The sequence below is a fragment of the Acomys minous genome (assembly GCF_964271855.1).
Source record: "Acomys minous genome assembly, chromosome: 3".
Lineage (NCBI taxonomy): Eukaryota > Metazoa > Chordata > Mammalia > Rodentia > Muridae > Acomys > Acomys minous.
Genome location: NC_140485.1, coordinates 94,632,093 through 94,652,900, shown reverse-complemented (window position 1 = coordinate 94,652,900; position 20,808 = coordinate 94,632,093). Strand labels below are relative to the sequence as shown.

Genomic DNA, 20,808 nt, shown 5'->3' with positions numbered 1-20,808 from the left:
ATATTCTTGGGCTGGAGAGATGGCTCAGTGGTTAAGAGCGCCGCCTGCTCTTCCAAGGGTCCTGAGTTCAATTCCCAGCAACCACACAGTGGCTCACAACCATCTATAATGTGATCTGATGCCTTCTTCAGGTGTACATGCAGGCAAAACACTATATACATAATAATAAATAAATCTTTAAAAAAAATATATATTCTTGATACAGTGCCAAATGGGATGAATGGGACCGTGTTGTAGGAGAGATACCACACTCCTTTGCTCCACACACACACAAGCCAAGCCAGCGTCCAGGGAAAGCAGGGTCACTGAGGCCCAGTGGGGCGAAAGCAAACCAGGACAGCTCCATGGTCTCCATCACCACTGCAGTGACGCAGTGCCTCAAAGCTGTGCGGCTCACATCTCCCTGGGAAGCTAGCCGCCCACAGTCATGACAGTGTGTCCTGAAACACGCATTCACCTGCTGGACTCTGCACACTCCATGGACGATGGAGTATGCAGATGGCGAGGGGGACCTTTTCTGTTTGTTGTTTATATGCCTGTTTATTTATTGGGTTGGTTGTTGAGAAAGGGATTCACACAGTGTAGGGTGACCTTGATCCCCCTATGTACTCTAGAGAGAATTCTGGCCTTTCTACCTCTACCTCCTGAGCGAAGCAGATAAAAACGCTCACCAGCAAGCCTGACGCTGAGGATGGTAGAAGGAAAGAACAGCTGGCCTCCACTGGAGCACCTCCCACACACATACAGACAAGAACAGATGTAAAGAAGAGGAGGAGAAAATAAAGCCAGTCAAGGTGGCTCACACCTTTAATCCCAGCACTCAGGAGGCAGAGGCAGGCGGATCTTTGGGAGTTCAAATCCAGCCTGGTCTACATCGTGAGTTTGAAGGCAGCCAGGGCTGTTACACAGAGAAACCCTATCTCAAGAAAGTAGGGGAAGAGAAGAGGAGAAAGGGGAGGGAGGGGAGGGGCGGGGAAGGGAGAAGAAGGGAGGGGAGGGGAGGGGAAGGGAAGAGAGGGGAAGGGAAGAGAGGGGAGGGGAGACCAGACTAGAAGAGAAGTGAAGTCAAGTCACTGAGGCCTGAAAAGATGGCCCTGTGAGCGAAGACACCTGTAACCAAGCTTGACAAAGTCCAGGCTCTGGGATCCACATGGCAGAAGGAGAGAAGTGACTCTCAAAAGTTGTCCTCTGACCTTCACACGTGCAGTTTGGCACACTCGTGTGTGCATGTTCACACATGTACACACAAAAGACAATATAATAAACAAACAAACAAATGAACAAAACTAATTTTGAAAACAAAAAGCTTTGAAGGAAAATATCTAATTCTTGAAAAGCTTAAAGGAATGTAACATCTTAGACAGCGCTTAAAGATGCCAACTGCACAGAAAGTCATCAGCAACAGAGAGCGCAAGGATAGCTGGGAAGGAGCTCAGCACGGCTAGCTTTAAGGGGGAGGTGCGACTAAGTGATTGCATCCTGTTAAAGGCTCTGCCTGCCACGCCCTCCCCTCCACGGTGGACTGACCCCTGTGAACACTCCTGGCAGAAACCGTCCTTTGAAATATGATGCTTAATGCTGTGTTTGGTCAACTTACTGAATGAATATGTGAATCAGTAAAAACCATGAAAATAGAAAAACAGTGGCTGAAAAGTGGTTGGGGAGGTGGCTGGGTGCGGAATGGAGGCACACAGCTGTAGCCCTAGGACTCGGGGCAGAGGCAGGGAGCTCCCAGGGCGCACCATCCAGCTTGCCTAGCCAATGCCAGTCAGTGACTCCCGGATTCCGTGAGAGACCTTATCTCAAGGTGTGAGGTGGAGGACTGGCGAGATGGCTCAGCGAACAAAAGCACCTGCCGCCGAGTGATCGGAGTTTGACCCCTGCCACCCACACTGTAGAAGGAAGCCCCCCAAAATAATGAAATATGAAATAAAAAACACATAGCATTAGTCATCTGAAAACACCAAATGTTGAACACACACTTACACGTGCACACATGCAAACACACACCACATACACACACAGAGGAAGATTAGCTGAGCAGTGGGAAGTCAGAGTCCGTCAGAGCACAACATGTAGCTTTACAGCTGACCGCGCACGTATCCCCTGTGGACAAGTTATGCCTGTTACCAGCCCCGAGGAGAACACACTGCTCATAGCTGTAGGTGCTACGTGTTCACACAGCTGTCTGCGCAGCGTCACACAAACCAGAGTGGCTTGTTACGACATCACTAGTAGGTGAGGCTTTCTCACCCAAGATCATCTCACAGAAACTGCCCAAGCATATGCAGCCCGTTGCTGAGCAAAACGCGGCTATGTGACAACCGTGACTATAGATGGATGCCCCAGTCTCACTTCCTTACAAACGGGCTATGAAGTCTCCTCCCAAAGGGTGAAAAACCCTGGTGCCTGCACAGCCCTGATTAATGGAGAAAAAGAATCCAAGGCTGTTTAATTCTCTCCCTCCCTGACTCCAGAAACGCTTGATTTGGCTGTGTAAAAGTAATTCTAATTATAGTGATTTACATGAACTACTTATCATTTATGCCTAATTACCTCCCAGCACAATAACAATTATGCATACATTAAATGTGTTGGATTAACCTGGTTGTAAGTTTTATTTGGTAACAAAGTGTCCAGAAGCTCCCATTTTTTGCAGTCCGATGATCCTGGGGCACAGGGGACACTCTGAACTTTGTCAAATGTTTACTGTAGCATTGCCAGGTGAAAAAGGTACGTTCTATTTTTATATGATAGTGCAGACTTATGGACATTTTCTTAGGACTACAATAGAAGTGCACCAAAGTAGACCTTTAAACATCTATAAGAGCTGGGCCTGGTGGCGCACACCTGTACTCCCAGCACTCGGGGAGGCAGAGGCAGGCGGATCGTTGTGAGTTTGAGGCCAGCCTGGTCTACAAAGTGAGTCTCAGACAGCCAAAGCTACACAGAGAAACCCTGCCTCGAACAAAACAAAACAAGAACACCAAAAATATCTGCATGGAGAATATACTCAAAGTCCTCAGAATCGTGAGTCTAAGCCCAGAGTAAGAACACCACAAACATCATCTGTGAACTGAGAAGCCCAGCCACTCAGATTTCTCTTTTGTGATAACTGGTAGATTCATGTGCCTTTTCTCCCCTTGTTTTAAAAGAGATAGGTCTGGCTGGGTGTGGTGGCACACGACTTTAATCCCAGCATTCGGGAGGCAGTGGCAAGCGGATCGCTGTGAGTTTGAGGCTAGCCTGGTCTACAAAGAGAGTCCAGGGCAGCCAAGGCTACACAGAGAAACCCTGTCTCGAAAAACAAACGAACAAAGAGATAGGTCTGTAGCATCTTTACAATCTTCAAAAAAGAAAGTTTTACATGTGTTTTTCTCAGACTATGTCAAGTGTCCTGAGTCTTGGGCTAGAGAAAGAGGCCAGTAATCAAAGAGTTTGTTACACAGTTCAAATCCCCAGAACCCACAAGGAAAGCCAGGCGTGGCACTCCACATCTGTAATGGCCGCGCTAGGAAAGTGGGAACTGGACAGTCCCTGGGGCTTGCTAGCCAATAGCCAGTAGGCAAGCTTCAGTGAGAGATCTCAAATAAGTCAATAAGGTGGAAATTTGAGGAACATGGTCCAAGAATGCAGTTGTTGGAGGCGAATTCTGAGCGCTTGTGAGAAAACCCCAAACAAGCAAGACAAGAGTCCCATGGCCTGAGCTTTTTCCAGAGCTCGGATGTGTTCTTGGAACGTGCTTGCACACCCTCCCCAGCATGGCGGCCGGCGTGAGCTCACTTGAGATTACTCATTACAACTGGCTGTTGCTATTCGTTTATGCGCCTTTCTGGAAAAGCATGCTTTTGCCACGTACGGCTTCTCCTTGGGATTATGTACGTGACTCACGTGACTTTAACCCCCAGAGTATAATTTGTCTGATGCTCTGAATGAAGTTGGCTGTTGCATGAGACTGTAGTCCGCCTCAGGTTTAGGCCCCATTCTCACGGGCCCCTCGGCCAGCTAGAGCAGTAAATAGAAAGTGATTGAGCAGGACAATCAAACACTGACTTGTGTCATCCACACACATGTACACATAAACCTTCACGCAGATGTGCACATGCACCTCCACACATGTGTACATGTACCTCCACACATGTGTACATTCACCTCCACACACATGTAAACATGCACCTCCGCACCATTCACATGCACCTTCACACATGCATACATGCACCTGCGTGCGCACACACGTATACATGCACCTTTACACTCGTGTACACACACCTTCACACACCTGTACATGCACCTTCACACACATGTGTACACACACCTTCACACGTGTGTACACACACCTTCACACATGTGTACATGCAGCTTCACCCACATGAACACAAGGGAAAGGAATAACAGAGTCAGGACAAGCCTTGGCTGAACATCTGTGTCCTATTAGATCATGAGAAAAAAAATCAGGTAAAATGTGTCTTGTTTGTTTTTTTCTTTTTCCATTGTTGCTTTTGTGTTTGTTGTTTGTTGAGACAATGTCTCATGTAGCCGGCAGCCTAAAGCTTGCTTCATAGGACAGGCTGGTCTAAAACAGGCGCAGATCCTCCAGCCCCGGCCTTCTGAAATCCAGGAATGCCCAGCAGGGCAGAGGCAGCCGGCAGCCGGCAGCAGCCATCACCAGCCGCCTCCGCTTTCATCACGAACCTAGCTTCTCAAGGGTGAGGAATGGCCTCCCACTTTTATACTCTCCACCTGGAAGTATTTTGTTGTAGCAGCCTAAAGTGGCAAAGACAGAGGACTGAAGGAATGGCAAGGTGCCACAAGGCCTGGTTATAATGGAAATTTATTTCCTTGCTATTTTCAAACATGCTCTTATTTTTCAATATTTCTCATTTCAACACAGAGGAATCACTATTCCTTTTATTAAAATATAGTAACACAATGCTAGTCTTTTTATTTATATAAAAAACAAGACTTTGGGGGGGCTGGAGAGATGGCTCAAAGGTTTAAGAGCACTGGCTGCTCTTCTGAAGGTCCCGAGCTCAATTCCCAGCAACCACATGGTGGCTCACAACCACCTGTAATGAGCTCTGGTGCCTTCTTGTGGTGGGCAGGCACACGTGTGGGCAGAATACTGTATAAATAATAAATAAATCTTTAAAAAAAAGAAAGAAAGAAAGAAAAGAAAAGAAAAATAAAAAAACAAAGCAAGACTTTGGGGCTGGAGAGATGGCCAGGAGGCTAAGAACATTTGCTGCTCTTCTAGAGGACCCTGGTTTGATTTCCAGCGCCCATGCCTACATGGTGGTTCATAGCCATTGGTACCTACGGTTCCTGGGGGTTGGACACCCTCTTCTGGCCTCCAAGGGCACTCCAAGCATGTGGTGTATAGATACACATGCAGGCAAAACACCCACATACATAAAAGAACAAAATAAAAATATTTTTTAAAGTAAGACTTTTTTTTTTTGAGACAGGATCTCACTATGTAGCTCTGGCTGTCACGAAACTCTCTCTGTAAACCAGGCTGGCCTCAAACTCATAGAGATCCACTTGCCTCTGCCTCCTGAGAGCTGGAGTCAATGGTGCTACACCCAGCATAAGATGTTTTCTTCTTCAGTATTTATGAGGTTTTGGGGGTTTGTTTCTTGTTTGGTTTTTGTTTTGTTTTGTTTTCAGTACTGGGGATAAAAGCCAGGGTCTCCAGCATGCTAGGCAAGAGTCTATCACAGACCTAGTGTCCCAAATCCTTCAAGAGCATTTTAAAAGTTAAAATTGCACTTGGAAGGCAGAGGCAGGCAGATCACTGTGAGTTTGAGGCCAGCCTCATCTACAAAGTGAGTCCAGAACAGCCAAGCCTACACAGAGAAGCCTTATCTTGAAAAAACAAAAACAAAAACAAAAACAAAAAAGTTAAGATTATTGGGTAGGTGTGATGGTGCATGTCTTTAATTCCAGCACTCAGGAGACAAAAGCAGGCCGACCTAAGTTTGAGGCCAGATTGATATATCAAGCAAGTTTAGGGCATGTCTTAAAAAAAAGAAAGAAAAAAATTTCAATTTTAATAAATAAAAAATAATAAAATTACCTTCATTGGAGTTTTCTCATTTGTCATCTGTCTGGTGTGTGTGTGTGTGTGTGTGTGTGTGTGTGTGTGTGTGTGTGTGTAGGCATGAATGCATGCCGTGTATAAGAAGATGCCCTCTCCGGCCAAAAGAAGCCATCAGATCCCCTAGAGCCTCCACATGGGTGCTCTGGAAGGGTAGCAAGGGCTCATAACCCCTGAGCCATCACTCCAGCCGCTCATCAGAGTTTTATATAAACTACGACTGCTGTGTGTTACCCGGCGCCCCCTTTTCTAAAGGCCTTACAGTGAAGGAATGGTTGGGCTTGGGGAAGCAACAGAGTGGGGGCCAGTCAATCACGCAGGAGCTAGCTTCTCGGTGTGCAGTTCCTGCAACTTCTAAAGACACTGCCTCTGGCGATGGGGCACATCCCACAGTGGGATAAGGTGTGTGTGTTCCTATGGTGGCCGAACTTCAGCAAAAGCTCAAAGCAGAGGGAAACAGGAAGCAAATGCTCCGTCCACCTCTAGGAGCTCACATCCACACGGGATTATTTTAAAAGGAAAAACTAGGCAGCCCTGGCACAGTGGCGCATGCGTGGTAATCGGTGGCTACAGTGCCCACAAGCATGTGCGAGTCCCGGATTTAGTCCCCAGTACCACGCACCAGAAGGAAAAAAAACTGTCAAGAGTTTGAAGCCAGCATGATCTACACAGCAAGACCCTATTAATCAATTAACTAGTCAATTAATAAGAAATAAGAAGACAAAGGGGGGGTGGTAAGAGCGATAAAGGCAGAAAGTCGTTAGCTGGGCACGGAGAGCAAGGAAAGGTCATAGAGGCATGTAGAGGTTAGGCTTGAGTTCCGAGGACATCGCCCTCCACGGCGAGTGAGGAAGTCCGCAGGCAGCCACCACAGCAGGGTGTGGAGGAGCCTGGCACGAACCCTCAGAAATACAAGGGTATATAGGACAAAGTCGATTTGGTGCCTACTTGTTGCCCACAGACGTCCAGGCTGGGGACTAGAAAAACAGCTCAGCAGTTAAGAGCGTCGGTCACTCTTACAGAGCACCTTGCTCGGTTCCCAGCATCCACGGCTGCTCACAGCTACCTGTAACTCCCATCGAGGGGAATCTGGCGCCCTCTTCTGGCCGCCACAGGCACGTGGTGCACAGACGTTCACGCAGACAGAAGACTTACACCTGTATAAGTTATTTTCTTTTTGAAGAAAAAGGAGGAAGGGGAGGAGGAGGAGGAGAAGCCAGAGTAACCGAGTAAGTTGTAGAGACAAAGCCTCGTTCCGTATGGCCTCCGTGGAGCCATGAAAAGCTCTCCAGAGAGCATTCTGAAAGGACCAAAAATGGCTGAGTGCGGGGCAAGGAGGTCTCAGCGAAAGGCAGGGGGAGGCGGGAGGTGTTTCTCAAATCACAAGAAGGCAAGGGACACCATGACAGTCCCCAGGAGGCCTTTGGAACACACCAAGGTGCCCTTCAAAACAGCGCTAGCTAGCAACCTCGCCTACTGTGCCACGGCACCTAAGACTCTGTTCACCCCGCCTGAGAGTCAGAAGCGAAGCTTAGCAAAGGACTAGAGGAGAAGTGGCCACACCCTTCCTGCTGCTTTCCAGGATGAGGCGGGAGGACCTAGAAAGGGGAGTGGGATTGGGAGGTGGGGATGGAGGGAATCGCATAGAAACTTTGTGTAGCCAGGACTACACGATGTAATAATTATGAACCTGCTTGAATCCGTGAAGGTAAGGGAGCGCTAAGGGACATCAAAAGGACAGAAACAGAGAGCCAGCCAAGCCTATGGAAAACCTTCATGTGGTTTCCCGGCTGTCCCCACCCCCACCCCACCCCACCCCCCACAGCACCAAATCCTTTTTAGGAAATTCAAGAACCTCACCTTTGAAAAGAGCCCTTCTTCCCCTATGCTGTATCCTTTAAGGTCTTCCTGTAACTTCTGCAGGCACTGAATGACTCTTCTCTGGTGTCCGTCATCCCTCAGCTCCTGAGCTTTGATCAGAAAGTCATAGTGGTCCAGAGGTCCGTGGCAAACAGCCAAAGCTTTTGAGTGGGCCTCGGAAGCGGCTGTTGGGAGCACGTCCTCGGATGTCTGGACCGTGTAGGCTATAAACAAAAACATACAAGATTTTAGACTTCATTCGTTCATTTAGACAAGGTCTCTGGTAGCGGATGAATTCCTTACACAGCCGAGCGTGACTCTGAGCTGCAGATTCTCCTGCCTTTGTCTCCCAAGGGAGGAGATGACCAGGATAGTTGGTCCTTGTTCCTGGTTCTTGTCAAGAGTTCCTAAAAAATAATCCTCTGAATTCCCTGTGTAGGGGTTGGAGAGATGGCTTGGTGGTAAGATACAGAACAGAACTCAGCTCCACGTGGAGAGCCTCACAACTCCAGCTCCAGAAGGGGGAAAATATGATGCCCCCTTCTGGCCTGTGAAGGTACTGCACTCAAATGACAAACCCATAGACTTTTTTTTTTTTTTAAGATTTTATTTATTTATTATTATGTATACAGTGCTCTGCCTGCATGTACACCTGCAGGCCAGAAGAGGGCAGCAGATCTCATTATAGATGGTTGTGCGCCACCATGTGGTTGCTGGGAATTGAACTCAGGACCTCTGGAAGAGCAGTCAGTGCTCTTAACCTCTGAGCCATCTCTCCAGCCCCCCCCCTTTTTTTTTTAAAGAGGCAGAGAAAGTAGTAGGACATGCTATTAATCCCAAGACTCAAAAGGCCGTTATAGGCAGAGCTCTATAAATTTGAGGTCATAGTTTACATAGTAGACTACACTGGTCTACATAGTAAATTCCAAGCCAGCCAGAGCTATAAAGTAAGACCCTGTCTCACAGAAATTTTAAAGGGGGCAGGAGAGGTAGCTCTGCAGAAAAGAGCATTAACTGCTTTTTAGGAGGGTCAGTTCTCAGAATCCACATCAGGCAACTCCCAGCGATCTGTAGCTCCAGTTACAGGATACCCAGCACCCTCCATGTAAAGTAATGCGTATAAATCCGTATATACACATAAATAATGGTTTTTCGAGACAGGGTTTCTCTGTGTAGCCATGGCTGTCGTGGAACTCGCTCTGTAGACCAGGCTGGCCTCAAACTCACAGAGAACCTCGTGAATCTGCCTCCCAAAGTGCTGGGATTAAAGCAGCCACCACCAGCACTACTCTTTTTATTTTTAATAACATCCTTTAATCCCCTGTGTGGTATGCCTTCTGTTATTCACAATGATCCCCATTCTGACTTTGACAGCTTCAAGACAGAGATGGCAGTCAAAAGATGGAGCAAGCAGAGGACTGATGTTCAACCCCGCGCACAGAACTCTGGGGCTGAGCTCCATGTGGGGGCAGGGCTGGGAGGAAGAATGCCTGCTTCACGCTCTCTTCTCACTTTTCAGGGCATCTTTATAATAAATGAGTCATAAGCTTGAGCTATGTGAGCTCCTTTAGATAAATACCAGACCTGAGGTGGGAAAGGTTATGGGAGCCCCTGAGTCCCTAGCCTGCCAGGCAGAGGTGTGGGTGACCAGGACTGCCCATTTGTGGCCAGCTAGGTTTGGGAGCCATGTTCGCATTGGATTGATTCTTGGAATTATACCTGATATTGATGTCAGAAGCTGGGTAGTGGTGGCACACCTTTAGTCCCAGCACTCGGGCGGCAGAGGCAGGCGGATCACTGTGAGTTCAAGGCCAGCCTGGTCTACAGAGTGAGTCCAGGGCAGCCAGGGCTACACAGAGAAACCCTGTCTCAAAAAATAAACAAACAGGAAAAAAAAATGAAGACTCTAACAATCAGAGAAAAATGTTCTTTTCCCCTTTTTTGTTTGTTTGTTTGGTTGGTTGACTGGTTGGTTGGTTGGTTTTGGTTTTGCTTTGGTGGTTTTTCAAGACAGTGTTTCTCTGTGTAGGCTTGGCTGTCCTGGAACTTGATCTGTAGACCAGGCTGGCCTCTGCCTCTGCCTTCTAAGTGCTGGGATTAAGGCGTGCACCACCAAGCCAGGCTTCTTTTCACTTTCTTAATTTTCTGGAGTTTAACCAAGTTAGGAAACCTCAAAGCAATACTACTTTGTTCACCTCTTTCTCACAACCTCTTCTTCCCTCAAGAACACTCAATCTTGTATCCTTCCCCTCCTCCCCTGCCTGGCACACCCCCTAGCTCGGACTTCCGTTAGCTCTTGCCTAAGTCGCCTTTGATGCCCTCCCCATCATCACCCTCCCTAGAATACCTTCCACCAACCCAAATGTGATTCCATCAACTTCCGGTTTGTATCAACAGACAAAGCTGCCACCCATCCTATGGCCTTAGCTGGCTTTCGTTGCAACTCTAGAATCAAGTAACACAACATTCCACAAAACCAGCCCATGTTCCAGTGGGCTGGGCAGAGGATATTGGTTTCCCAAAGTGCTGAAGAAACCAGAAGCAAAACCAAAAGCAACCTGCTATGGGCTTTGACATTCTGTTTAATGAGTGGTTTTCATAGGGCCAACTTTTTTATATACAGAAATCTCCCATTCAATTTAGGCCTAGCAAGAAGACGTACAGTGGGTGAAGGCACTTGCCCTTACCTGATTTCAATCCCTGGAACCCTCAAGAAGATGAAAGGTAGGCTGTGCTCTGACCTCCACATATATGATTGTGGCATGTACCTGTTTACACATGCACATCATACATATACATAATAATAAACAAAGTTTACAAGTCCTCCGTTTGTTAAAGAAAAGCGGGAAGAGAGGAACACACATGGACCCATATCACTCTTATTTCCCACATGGCTACTTCCCCACCTTGTAAGACCACATTAAGTACAAACAGGATGCAAAGGTTAACATGGAAGGCCTGAGGCTGCCATTCATAGCAATGACTGCTTACAAGAGTGGCTCTTGACAATACCTGAGTTACTGGTGTGAGTGTGTGTGTGTGTGTGTGTGTGTGTGTGTGTGTGTAAAAGAAAAGAGTGATGCTCTACAAACAATGTAGCTTCATTGTGCATCTACTTTCCTTCATCCAATCAGAATTCTGGAACATTCTAAGCAGCCAGGACCTATAACCTTATGCTGGCCCAGCGAGATGCTCACCCTGCAAGAGCACTTGTGACCAATCCTGATGGTGTCTGTTTAGCGCCTGCGTAGTGGGACAGAGAGAACCCACTTTCACAAGCTGTCCCCCGACCTCCACACGTGTGCCTGGAACTAACTCTGTAGACCACGGGAGCCTTGAAATCAGAAATCTGCCTGCCTCTGTGTCCCCAGTGCTGAGCCAGAAGTGTGCACTGTCGTACCCCCATGAGATGGCTTTGAATCTTCTGCATACCTTTCCAAATATCTTGTTCGTCATCAGCTTTCCCTCTCTACTTCCTAACAGTTGCCTTTTCTCTTTCCTTACTTTTTGTTTGTGTTTAGAGTCTCACAATGTAGCCCAGGCTATCCTCCAACTCACAGCCCCCCTCCTCTCTGCCTTCTAGAGCCTGGGCTTCTCGGTGTGTGTCACCACACCAGGTTTTCTACTCATTTTTTTCTGTCACTCAATTCTCATCTATTTTAAAAAAGAACAAAAATAACAGCAAAGCGTCCTGAGTCCCATTGTTATGGGCCATGTGGCCCCTCCCTTCCTGTCACAGCCACTGGTCAGTCACATCCTGGTGAGATGGCTCCTGACCAGGCCCAGAGGGACTCCCACAGGCAGCAGCCACTGCTTGGTCTTCTTATCCTCGTTTACATTTGTAAAATATTTTGCTTCTAAGGACTGCGACTAGGAAACCTGGGGACAAAGCACGCCATGTCGCTCCCAGTTTAGCATTTCCTACTGCTTTTACCAGTGCTCAGCAGTCACCTTCACTTAGAACTGCACACAGTCTCCTTTTTACAAAAGAGAAATTGAAGATGAACTAAGGAAGAGGCATTTGCTCAGCCAGTCAGGAGACGTGAAAACAGATTCTCACTGCAAGATGCTCAAGGCTGAGATTGGCCAGCCTGGCCCTGGATAGCAGCTGTATAAATTGAAATACAAAAGACTTCTCCAAAGCTGCACTAAATTAAATCTGTTACTACATCAGTATACATAAATTATGTAATGCCGCTACCATATTATTTTGATTTGTATTAATTTGTCTTATTGTACTCCAAATGGACAGTGGGAAAATGCCATTCTGAAGTTCCACACACTAATCTACAAACAAAAATGGAAGATTGTAGAAGCCCAAAGAAGTCGGTGTGCTGTTCCTTCTAACACCTCAATGTTATACCTTATGTCCCTGCTTTGTGCAAACCGAGTTTCTGGAAGATTCAGCTATACTCCAGAGCTCACTGTATATACAGCTTAGTCAGAGCTGGATGTAGTGGCAACTGCCTGTCATCCCAGCTATGTGTGTGTGTGGGGGGGGGGGGGGGACAGAGACGGAGAGGTGGTTAGAACTAGGGTGCCACTGACAGCTGGCCCAGGAGTTAAGAACAGGTGCAAGCACAGCCACTGACCTTTACTGAGCACCTTCTGTCTACCAACTCATGCTGTCTCCACCTCCACCCAGTAAGACAGATGCATCATGCCAGCTTCAAAAATAAGGAAACTGCTGCACTCGGCGGGCCGGGCCCACACTCTCAGCACTTGGAGGCAGTGGCAAGAGGATCAGGAGTTCAAGGTCACCCTCGACTATACAGCATGTTCAAGGCTAGGCTGGCTACATTAGTCCTTGTCTAAGGAAACTGAAGCACTGACAGGCTTAGTAACTGGTCCATGTTCCTGGGTCAGGAGGCAGCGGCAGCGTGGGCAGCACCTGTACCCGGGAGTGCAGAAAGGGAAGGAGCTCCATCTCTGGGGAGCCCTTTGTCCCTCTAACCTTCAGTCTGGGCCCTCAGCCACAGTATTGTCATTTCCCCTGGCAGCCTATGATGGCCTCCCTCACAGTGACACCTGATTCCGCTGTGTCCCCCAGACCTCTTCAGAAGCAGGAATTTCTACTCCTCTGCCTTCACTCTTTGGCAACAACAAAGCACTCCCGGGGCCTGTGGAACGTCAGGAGGTATTTATAGGGTTGGATTCATTATCTCCAGAGAGTTTGGGACATTAGACAAAGTGGCAGAGAAGAAAACCAAAGAGGGAGCAGGAAAGATGACTGTGTGGTTAAAAGCACTGGCTGCTCTTCCAAAGGCCCCAGGTTCAATTCCCAGCATGTACACGGCAGCCTCCAGCAGTCTGCAATGCCAGTTCTAGGGGATGCAGCTCCCTGACCTCCTCAGTGCGCAGGCAAACACACAGGCAAGCCATCCATATGCACAAATGGATAAAATTTTAAAATACAAAAGGAAAATCCAGCAGGAATTTTTTCCTTCAAGAAATATTTTTCTTCATTTTTCCTTCAAGAAATATTTAAACACTGTCCCAGCCTTGGGGTTTAGCTAGTGACTGCAGATGGTCACAGCTACTGGAAACCTGAGGCAGGCACAACTTGAGCCTGGGAGTTTCGGCCAGCTTGGGCAGAGTGATGAGGCCCTGTCCCAGCAAAGGGAAAGGTAGGAAGGAAGGAGGAGTAAAGGGGGAGGAAAAGAAGAAAGGAAAGGAGGGAAAGATAAAGAGAAGAGTTAGAAAGATTTGAAAAAAGGTCCTCCTGCCATCTTTCCTCACTGTCACCATGGTGGGCACGAATGTCCCAGCAGATGCTCTCAAGAGCATCCACAACACTGAGAACAGAAGCAAATGCCAGATCCTCATCAGGCCGTGCTCCAAGGTCATCATGGGGTCACTACTGTGCCCATAAAACATGGTGAGAACTGGACATGGTTGTTGAGCACCGAGCGGGGGGAAACCGCTGGGGGCCTCATAGGTAGGCTGAAAGAGTGTGCAGTGACCAACCCTAGATCTGACGTGCAGCTTAGAGACCTGAGGAAATGGCGGAATAGGCTGCTCCCCACCAGCCAGTCTGGCTTCACTGTACAGATCACCTCAGCTGGCATCATGGACTCTGAAGAAGAAACACAAATCCACACATGTCTTCGTCGGTGTCCTACTGCTGTGAAGGGACACTATGACCAAGGCAACTCTTATAAAGGAGAGAGCACCTAATGGGGGCTGGCTTACAGGTCAGAGGTTCAGTCCACTGTCAGCATGGTGGGACGCATGGGGGCGAGCAGGCAGGAGAGGGAGGGAAAGAGTCCTACCTAAGGCCACGCCTCCTACCCCTGTCAAGTAGCCCCACTCCCTAATGACCAACCATTGACATCTATGAGCTTATGGGGCCATTCCTAGTCAAAGCACACAGCACAGGAGGTAAAATCCTGGGACTCTTCGTCTAGAGACATAAAACATAAATGAAAAACCTCTATGGACTCAGGTGGGGAATAAAAACGGGGGGAAAGCCCACAAGAACTTGAAGTTACTATTTTTTGGCAATAATAGGGATCCAACCCAAGGCCCTATCAATGCTAGGCAACTGCTCTACCACTGAGGGGACACACACACACACACACACTCACGACCTTATAAAGGTAGCTATTTTTTTAGTTACTTCTTACTCAAAATTAGCAAAAATGTACTCAAATATGAAAAATACTTTTGTGTACAATTTGTCTAAAGTAAGACGGTGATAGAAAACATTCCATGCCATGTGTGATGGTCTGTGCCTGCAACCCTAGCTACGCAGAGCCACAACTTTGAAGGCAGCCTAAGAAATTTAGCGAGACCTTATCTCAAAATAAAATCAGAATGGCCCCGCTAGCCGTGGGCTCCATCCCCATGACTACACATATACACCAAAAAGGAAAAAGACTCTGACAATTTCTGAGCCCCAAACACCTGAGAACTGGGTTTGGTGTGCAAGAGGGAGTTCAGGGGGCCACAGAAAGATCAAGAGTCACCAAGAAGATAGAAGTAGGCCAGTCTCTGTGAGTTCAAAGTCAGCCTGGTGTACACAGTGAGCTCCAGGCCACCAAGCAAGGCTGAATAGTAAGACCCCAGCTTCCTCCCTCAAAAAAAAAGAAAAAAAAAAAAAAAAAGAAGGAAGAGGAAGAGGAAAAGGAAGGGGAGAAGAAGGAGAAGGCAAACAAAAATGCTAACTTAAAACACTAAAGATAAGCAAGCTATCACACATCTATAAAAAATATAGAATATTTCCAAGGTAAAGAAAAAAATATTTTTTTTTAATCTCCAGGACACTCCAAGACAGATACATATCCAGAAATAGTCAATAGAATTTGTGATTAGTCTGCCTATTTTCAAACCAGGCATCAGTGACAGTTTGTGCATATAATTCCAATGCTTAGGTAGGTAGGTAGGGGTGTGTGGGTGTGTGTGTGTGTGTGTGTGTGTGTGTGTGTGTGTGTGTGTATGTGTGTGTGTTATTTGATATGTTGAGTGTGAGCATGATCGTGTCTCATCACACATGTCAGGTTAGAGGACAGCTTCCAGAAGTTGGCATCTTTTCCTCACATGAGAAAATCAAAATAACTAAAAGGTCAGGTGAGCAGAAACCTGGCCAGGATGGGGAGAGAAGTGTGGGAAGGCCAGCCTGTCCGCCACCTCATTAAAGCCACCAGATGCAACGACAACTGCTGTGCTCTTGTTTCTCGTGGCCAGGCAACTGAGACTCAAAGGCAAACATCTCTCAGGCTCTCCCTAAGCTCCCTGGTCAATCAGTACCTGCCTTTCTCCTTACTGGCACTGCCCTCCAACATGGTAGAGTCGCGGGCCATCACCACTGCTGACCAAACTCTTCCGAGCCCCACCAGAGCGGTGGCTTTGCCAACTAAAAGCCCAAAGTCAAAGGGTCAGAGAGAAACTCTTTTCATGTGAGTCTACAAGCCCTGGAGTTTCACAAAGCTGACTTAAGAGAAACTGTGAGGGTAATTAGATTTATATATAATTATATGTGTTACATATATCATACAGATACTAGATAAAAACAGAAAAAACACAGCCCTCCACCACAACAAGCTAGATCACAATGGAAACTCAAAATATCAGTGGCTACAATAAATGGATGAACCTGCTAACACAGAATTTAGCCACTACTTTAACAAGAATTATCTGTAAAAGAACCAAAAAACAAAACAAAAAAACCCTAAACAGAAGAATTTCTTTCAGCAGTAAACAGCTGGAGACACGCAACGTCTACACTACGAAGCTCTGTGCGCACCCCTGTGAACGCGGAACCCGCTGAGCCGGATGACCTGTAAGGAGCCGCACTCTCAGAAAACTACAGACTTGGACAAAGACTCGGGAAAGACGAAGGCTGTGAGATCACAGAGCCAGAGATAGCAGCAGCCTAGGTCCGGAATAAGGAAGGGGATGAGAGGAAATGATATTTCCACGGAGATCAAAAGGACACAAAGAATTCAGCCGCGAGCCGGGGGAAGGAAGGGAGGAGGCGCACTGGCAAGACAGAATGCTCAGACACGCAAGACTGTGGGCACAGACTCTTAAACCGAGTTCAGTGTGGCTCTGGCATCACATGGAAGGAGGGGCCAGGACTACATAGAGAGATCCTATCTCAAAAAAAAAAAAAATCTAAATAATAATATCGATCAATATGCAAGGTGCATATGAAAAACATCAAAAATCTTTCACAAAGGCATAAGCAAAATAAGAAAAAAAGAAACATGTTATAGGAACTAAAGATAAAATATTCATTGTAAGTTACCATTTATTCCCAACTAATTTTTAAAAATAAATACTTCTACCAAAATCCCAGCCTAAAATCCTTAGAGAATAACAGAGGACGGGCTATTGGCAACAGCTCCACTGGCCAAGTGTCTGCCACCCAAGCCTGAGGGCCTGAGTCAGGACCCCAGCAGCCATGTGAACCCACGGAGGGCAGCACAGACGGCCCCACACTGGAGAGGCAGAGACAGAAAACACCTAGAACTCACTGGCCAGCCTGGCCAGCCAATCCATAAGCTCCAGTTCAGCTAAAGACCCAGTCTCAAAAACCAAGGTAGAAGCCAGGTGTCTGTAATCCCAAAATTAGGGAGGCAGAGGTAGGCTGATCTCTGTGAGTTCGAGGCCAGCCTGGTCTACAAAGTGAGTCCAGGACAGCCAAGGCTATACAGAAAACTCCTGTTTTCAAAAACCAATAAAACAAAGCACAGCAAAACAAAGCAAAAACAAAAAACAAAAAAAAACGCAAGGTAGAGAGGAGGGGAAAAGGACAGCCTACAGGACCTCTGGCCTCTAGCCTCTGGCTTCTCCTCTCACTAGAACAGGCACGTTGAACATGCTACACAAACACGTACACTTACCACACACAGCAGTAAAGTGATAAAGAGATCCCCACTAGCAAGTGTGGAAACGAGTGTGAAACACTCCAATAGAAGGATCCAGTCAGGCGTGGTGGCTCACACCTTTAATCCCAGCACTCAGGAGGCAGAGGCAGGTGGATGGATGTGAGTTCAAAGACAGCCTGGTCTACAAAGCGAGTCCAGGACAGCCAAGGCTACAACACAGAGAGACAGAGACCCTGTTCCAATATGGTAATGAACAGGGGATTTGGGGCCATTTGAATACATGAGCCATCGTTACTAATACTGGGCTCCAGAATAAACTGTTTTTTATTTAACTGTTGCCAGGGAAAAAGCAAAACAAAACAATATATATATATATAATAAACATTGGAGCATATTCACTGAAGTGGCTAAAATATTTTTTAAAATACTAAGCAGTAGTACAGTTTGTGAACTAAAATCTCACAAAATGGCAGCGACATGCTCTGAGAAGCTAGGAGTGCTAGCCCACACTTGCAATTCAGTACTCAAGCGACAGAGGCAGGAGGATTGAAAGGTGGGCTCTCCTGACCTTAGAACTTGGGAAGTGGATGCAGGAAAAAACAGGAGTTCAAGGTCAGCCTCTACTACAAATCCAGCATGAATTCAACCTGGGTTAAAAGGGACTCAAAAAAAAAAGTGATTCACTCCTTTAATCCCAGCACTCGAGAAACTGAGACAGGCAGATATCTGGGAGTTCCAGGCCAGCCTGGGATACACAATGAGAAAGAAACGGAACCAAGTGCAGTGATGCACACCTGTAATCCCAGCACTCAGGGAGGCAGAGGCAGGTGGATCTCTGTGAGCACAAGGCCATCCTGGTCGAGAAAGCGAGTCCAGGACAGCCAAGGCTATACAGAGAAACCCTGTCTCAAAAAACTAAAACAACCAAACAAACAAACAAACCATAATTAAATAAGTTGATGTATACATTTTGGAAAACTGGAGTTATCTAATCTAGCTAAATATATGTATACTATATGAGGCAGTAATTATATTCCTAGTTATAGATTCTACAAAACATATATATCTGTACCAAAATATATGCAGACATATTCATAGCAGTATCGTAACTAGTATTAGCTAAGACTATAAAAGTAACCCAGTACCTAAAAGTGGTATTGGGGAACTGGAGAAAAGGTTGAGAAGAACACTTGCTGCTCTTGCAGAGGGGCTGGGTTTGAGCCTTACCACCCATGCGGTGGCTCACAGCCATATGTAACTCCAGTTCCGGGGAATCTAATACCCTCTTGAGGCCTCTGTGGGTATCAGACACTTGTGTGGCACACATACATATATGCAATCAAAACACTCATACGTATAAACTAAAATAAATCTAAAGATAATTTTAATTGGCATTAGGAATTAGAAGTTTCGCCTAATGGTGAATGTTTACCTAACGTATCTAAAGCCAGTAGAGTAAAAAGGGGGGAACAGTTGTTTGCTAGGCATTCTTAGGTGGGTGCCAGTGTCCTAGCTACTAATGAGGCTAAGGCAAGAGAATTGTTTGAGTCCAGGAGTTTAAGATCTGCCTACATGACACGTGACACGGGAGCTGTCTTTAAAAAAACAACAACAACAAAACATCTGGGGGTGGCGCTACAAGCCTGTGATAAAATACTGACCAAACAACTTCAGGAGGAAAGGGTTTATTTGGCTTACAGGTCCCAGTCAAGTCCACCACCAAGGGAAGTCACAGCAGGAACTCAAACAGGAACCGAGAGGCAGGAAACTGAAGCAGAGACCAGGAGGTGTTGGGGGGGGGGGCGGGGGCAGGGGGGTGAGGAGCTGCCTTTCTTCACCGGTTTGCTGGGACTACATTTCTTACACAGCCCAGGACCCCATGCCTGGGGATGTTGCCTCCCACGCCCACGGTGAGATAAGAGCTCCTCCATCAATTAGCAATTTTTAAAAATGCCCCCAAGGCATAACCACAGGCCAATCTAAGGGATGCAACTCCTCAACTGGGGTTCCTTTTTCCCAGGTCTGTCGAGTTTGTATCAAATGGACCAGAGGCAGGCAACAGGTAATCAGAAAGAGACAAACTCATAGCAACATAACTCGGGTGTCAAGTGCCCCTGGGATGGGGTGGTAACCATCAAAGCCTCAGGATGCATAACTTCCATTTCCCTGTGCCACAGTTAACCTTAAGCATTCTCTAGAATTCAGGCAACTTCTGTACAAGCTGAACTAGTGTTACTCGCTGACTGAAAGCCACCGTTCCGGTAGCTTCATTATCAGGGGCTCGGCTATTGCTGGCACAGCCATACATTTCTGACAGCTTTCAAAGGACTGTCTCATATAATAGCTACTTGATATATAATAGCGAGCCTTATATAATAGCGAGCCTCATCAGTCATCGACAAGAAAGACACAGATAGTCAGCTCCATCTGAAGACAAGAAAGTAGACCCAGAATGGAATTAAGATGGCAGTCAAAGCTCTCCAGGTCACGTGTCAGTGGTCATCTGGGAGCACATATGTCTGCTGGTCCTAAGACAGAACTAACAGAAAATTCTTCAACATTACAGACTGAAGAATCTTCACTTCTTCACAAAGGAGGGGAAAAAACCCATGCTTAGTTAAATGAAATCAAAACTCTATAAGGCATTTCGATTTCTAGTTTAAAATGTTTACCCAACTGCTGTGAGAAAAATGCACAATCAGGAAAAACACATTTAATATTTCTAAAGGGCTGGATTAAAATCTCAGCTGTAAACTTCATTACTGTAATTAGATTTTTAATGCATATTTATTAAACATCATTCAAATACTGTGTACAAATTATTCCTGAGTTATTTGTACATTTGTGTTGATTCCAGCAAACTGTCAATAGTAGCCATTGGCCAGCGATGTCCTGCTATGGTGGCAGAAGCTTCTCCTGGGGTCAGAGGCAGTTCCTTTGTGTTCTGTCACGGTCTAATCATACCCAAAAGATAAATATTCAGCTTCTTTTTTGAGAACTGAAATGGTCGTGAAGGACTCAAAAAGTCAAGCCTTCTCCATGACATTAAAGACCTGTGTTTGATTTGGTGATGAGTAAACAAGGTGCAGAATAAAGAAAATCAAATCTTAATTAAACTCTTTCTTTAGACAAACAACATAAGCCATCATCAAGGCATGCATCACACGATGATTTACTTTACTTATAAAAGGCTGATTTGGGGGCTTTAAAAGGGTGCTTTTGATTTAAATAGAAAAATTATGAAAATTAAAACTAAATGCTTCCTGGTTATCATTCTTCTCCGTTAGACAGTAGTTAATCTTAAATGTGCCGATGTGTATAACGTTACAAGGGGGGGGGGGAGCAGTACTTTAAATTTCATGATAACAAATCAGTAAAATACTGCCTAAAAATCTGAATAAAAGCATTCTGAAGCAATCACAGGCACGGCACAGCATACTGAGTAACTCCTTAGTATTCGCCCTGTTCACACGCTATTTGACAATGAGGCCTAAGAGATCTGTTTTCTTTCAAATTATA

At 46.3% G+C, this 20,808-nt stretch overlaps 1 protein-coding gene across 3 annotated transcripts in view; it reads right to left on the bottom strand.

Annotated features, from left to right (window-relative positions):
* AFG1L (AFG1 like ATPase) overlaps window positions 1–20,808 on the bottom strand; it is a 171,038-nt gene that overhangs the window by 139,351 nt on the left and 10,879 nt on the right. For 2 of the 3 annotated variants that reach the window (XM_084774452.1, XM_084774451.1), the window contains exon 2: window positions 7,958–8,181. In XM_084774452.1, the coding sequence (XP_084630578.1) occupies window positions 7,958–8,181 (224 nt within the window). Of the gene's footprint in view, window positions 1–7,957; window positions 8,182–20,808 lie in introns of those variants that run through there. The other variant, XM_084774453.1, reaches the window with a different exon arrangement.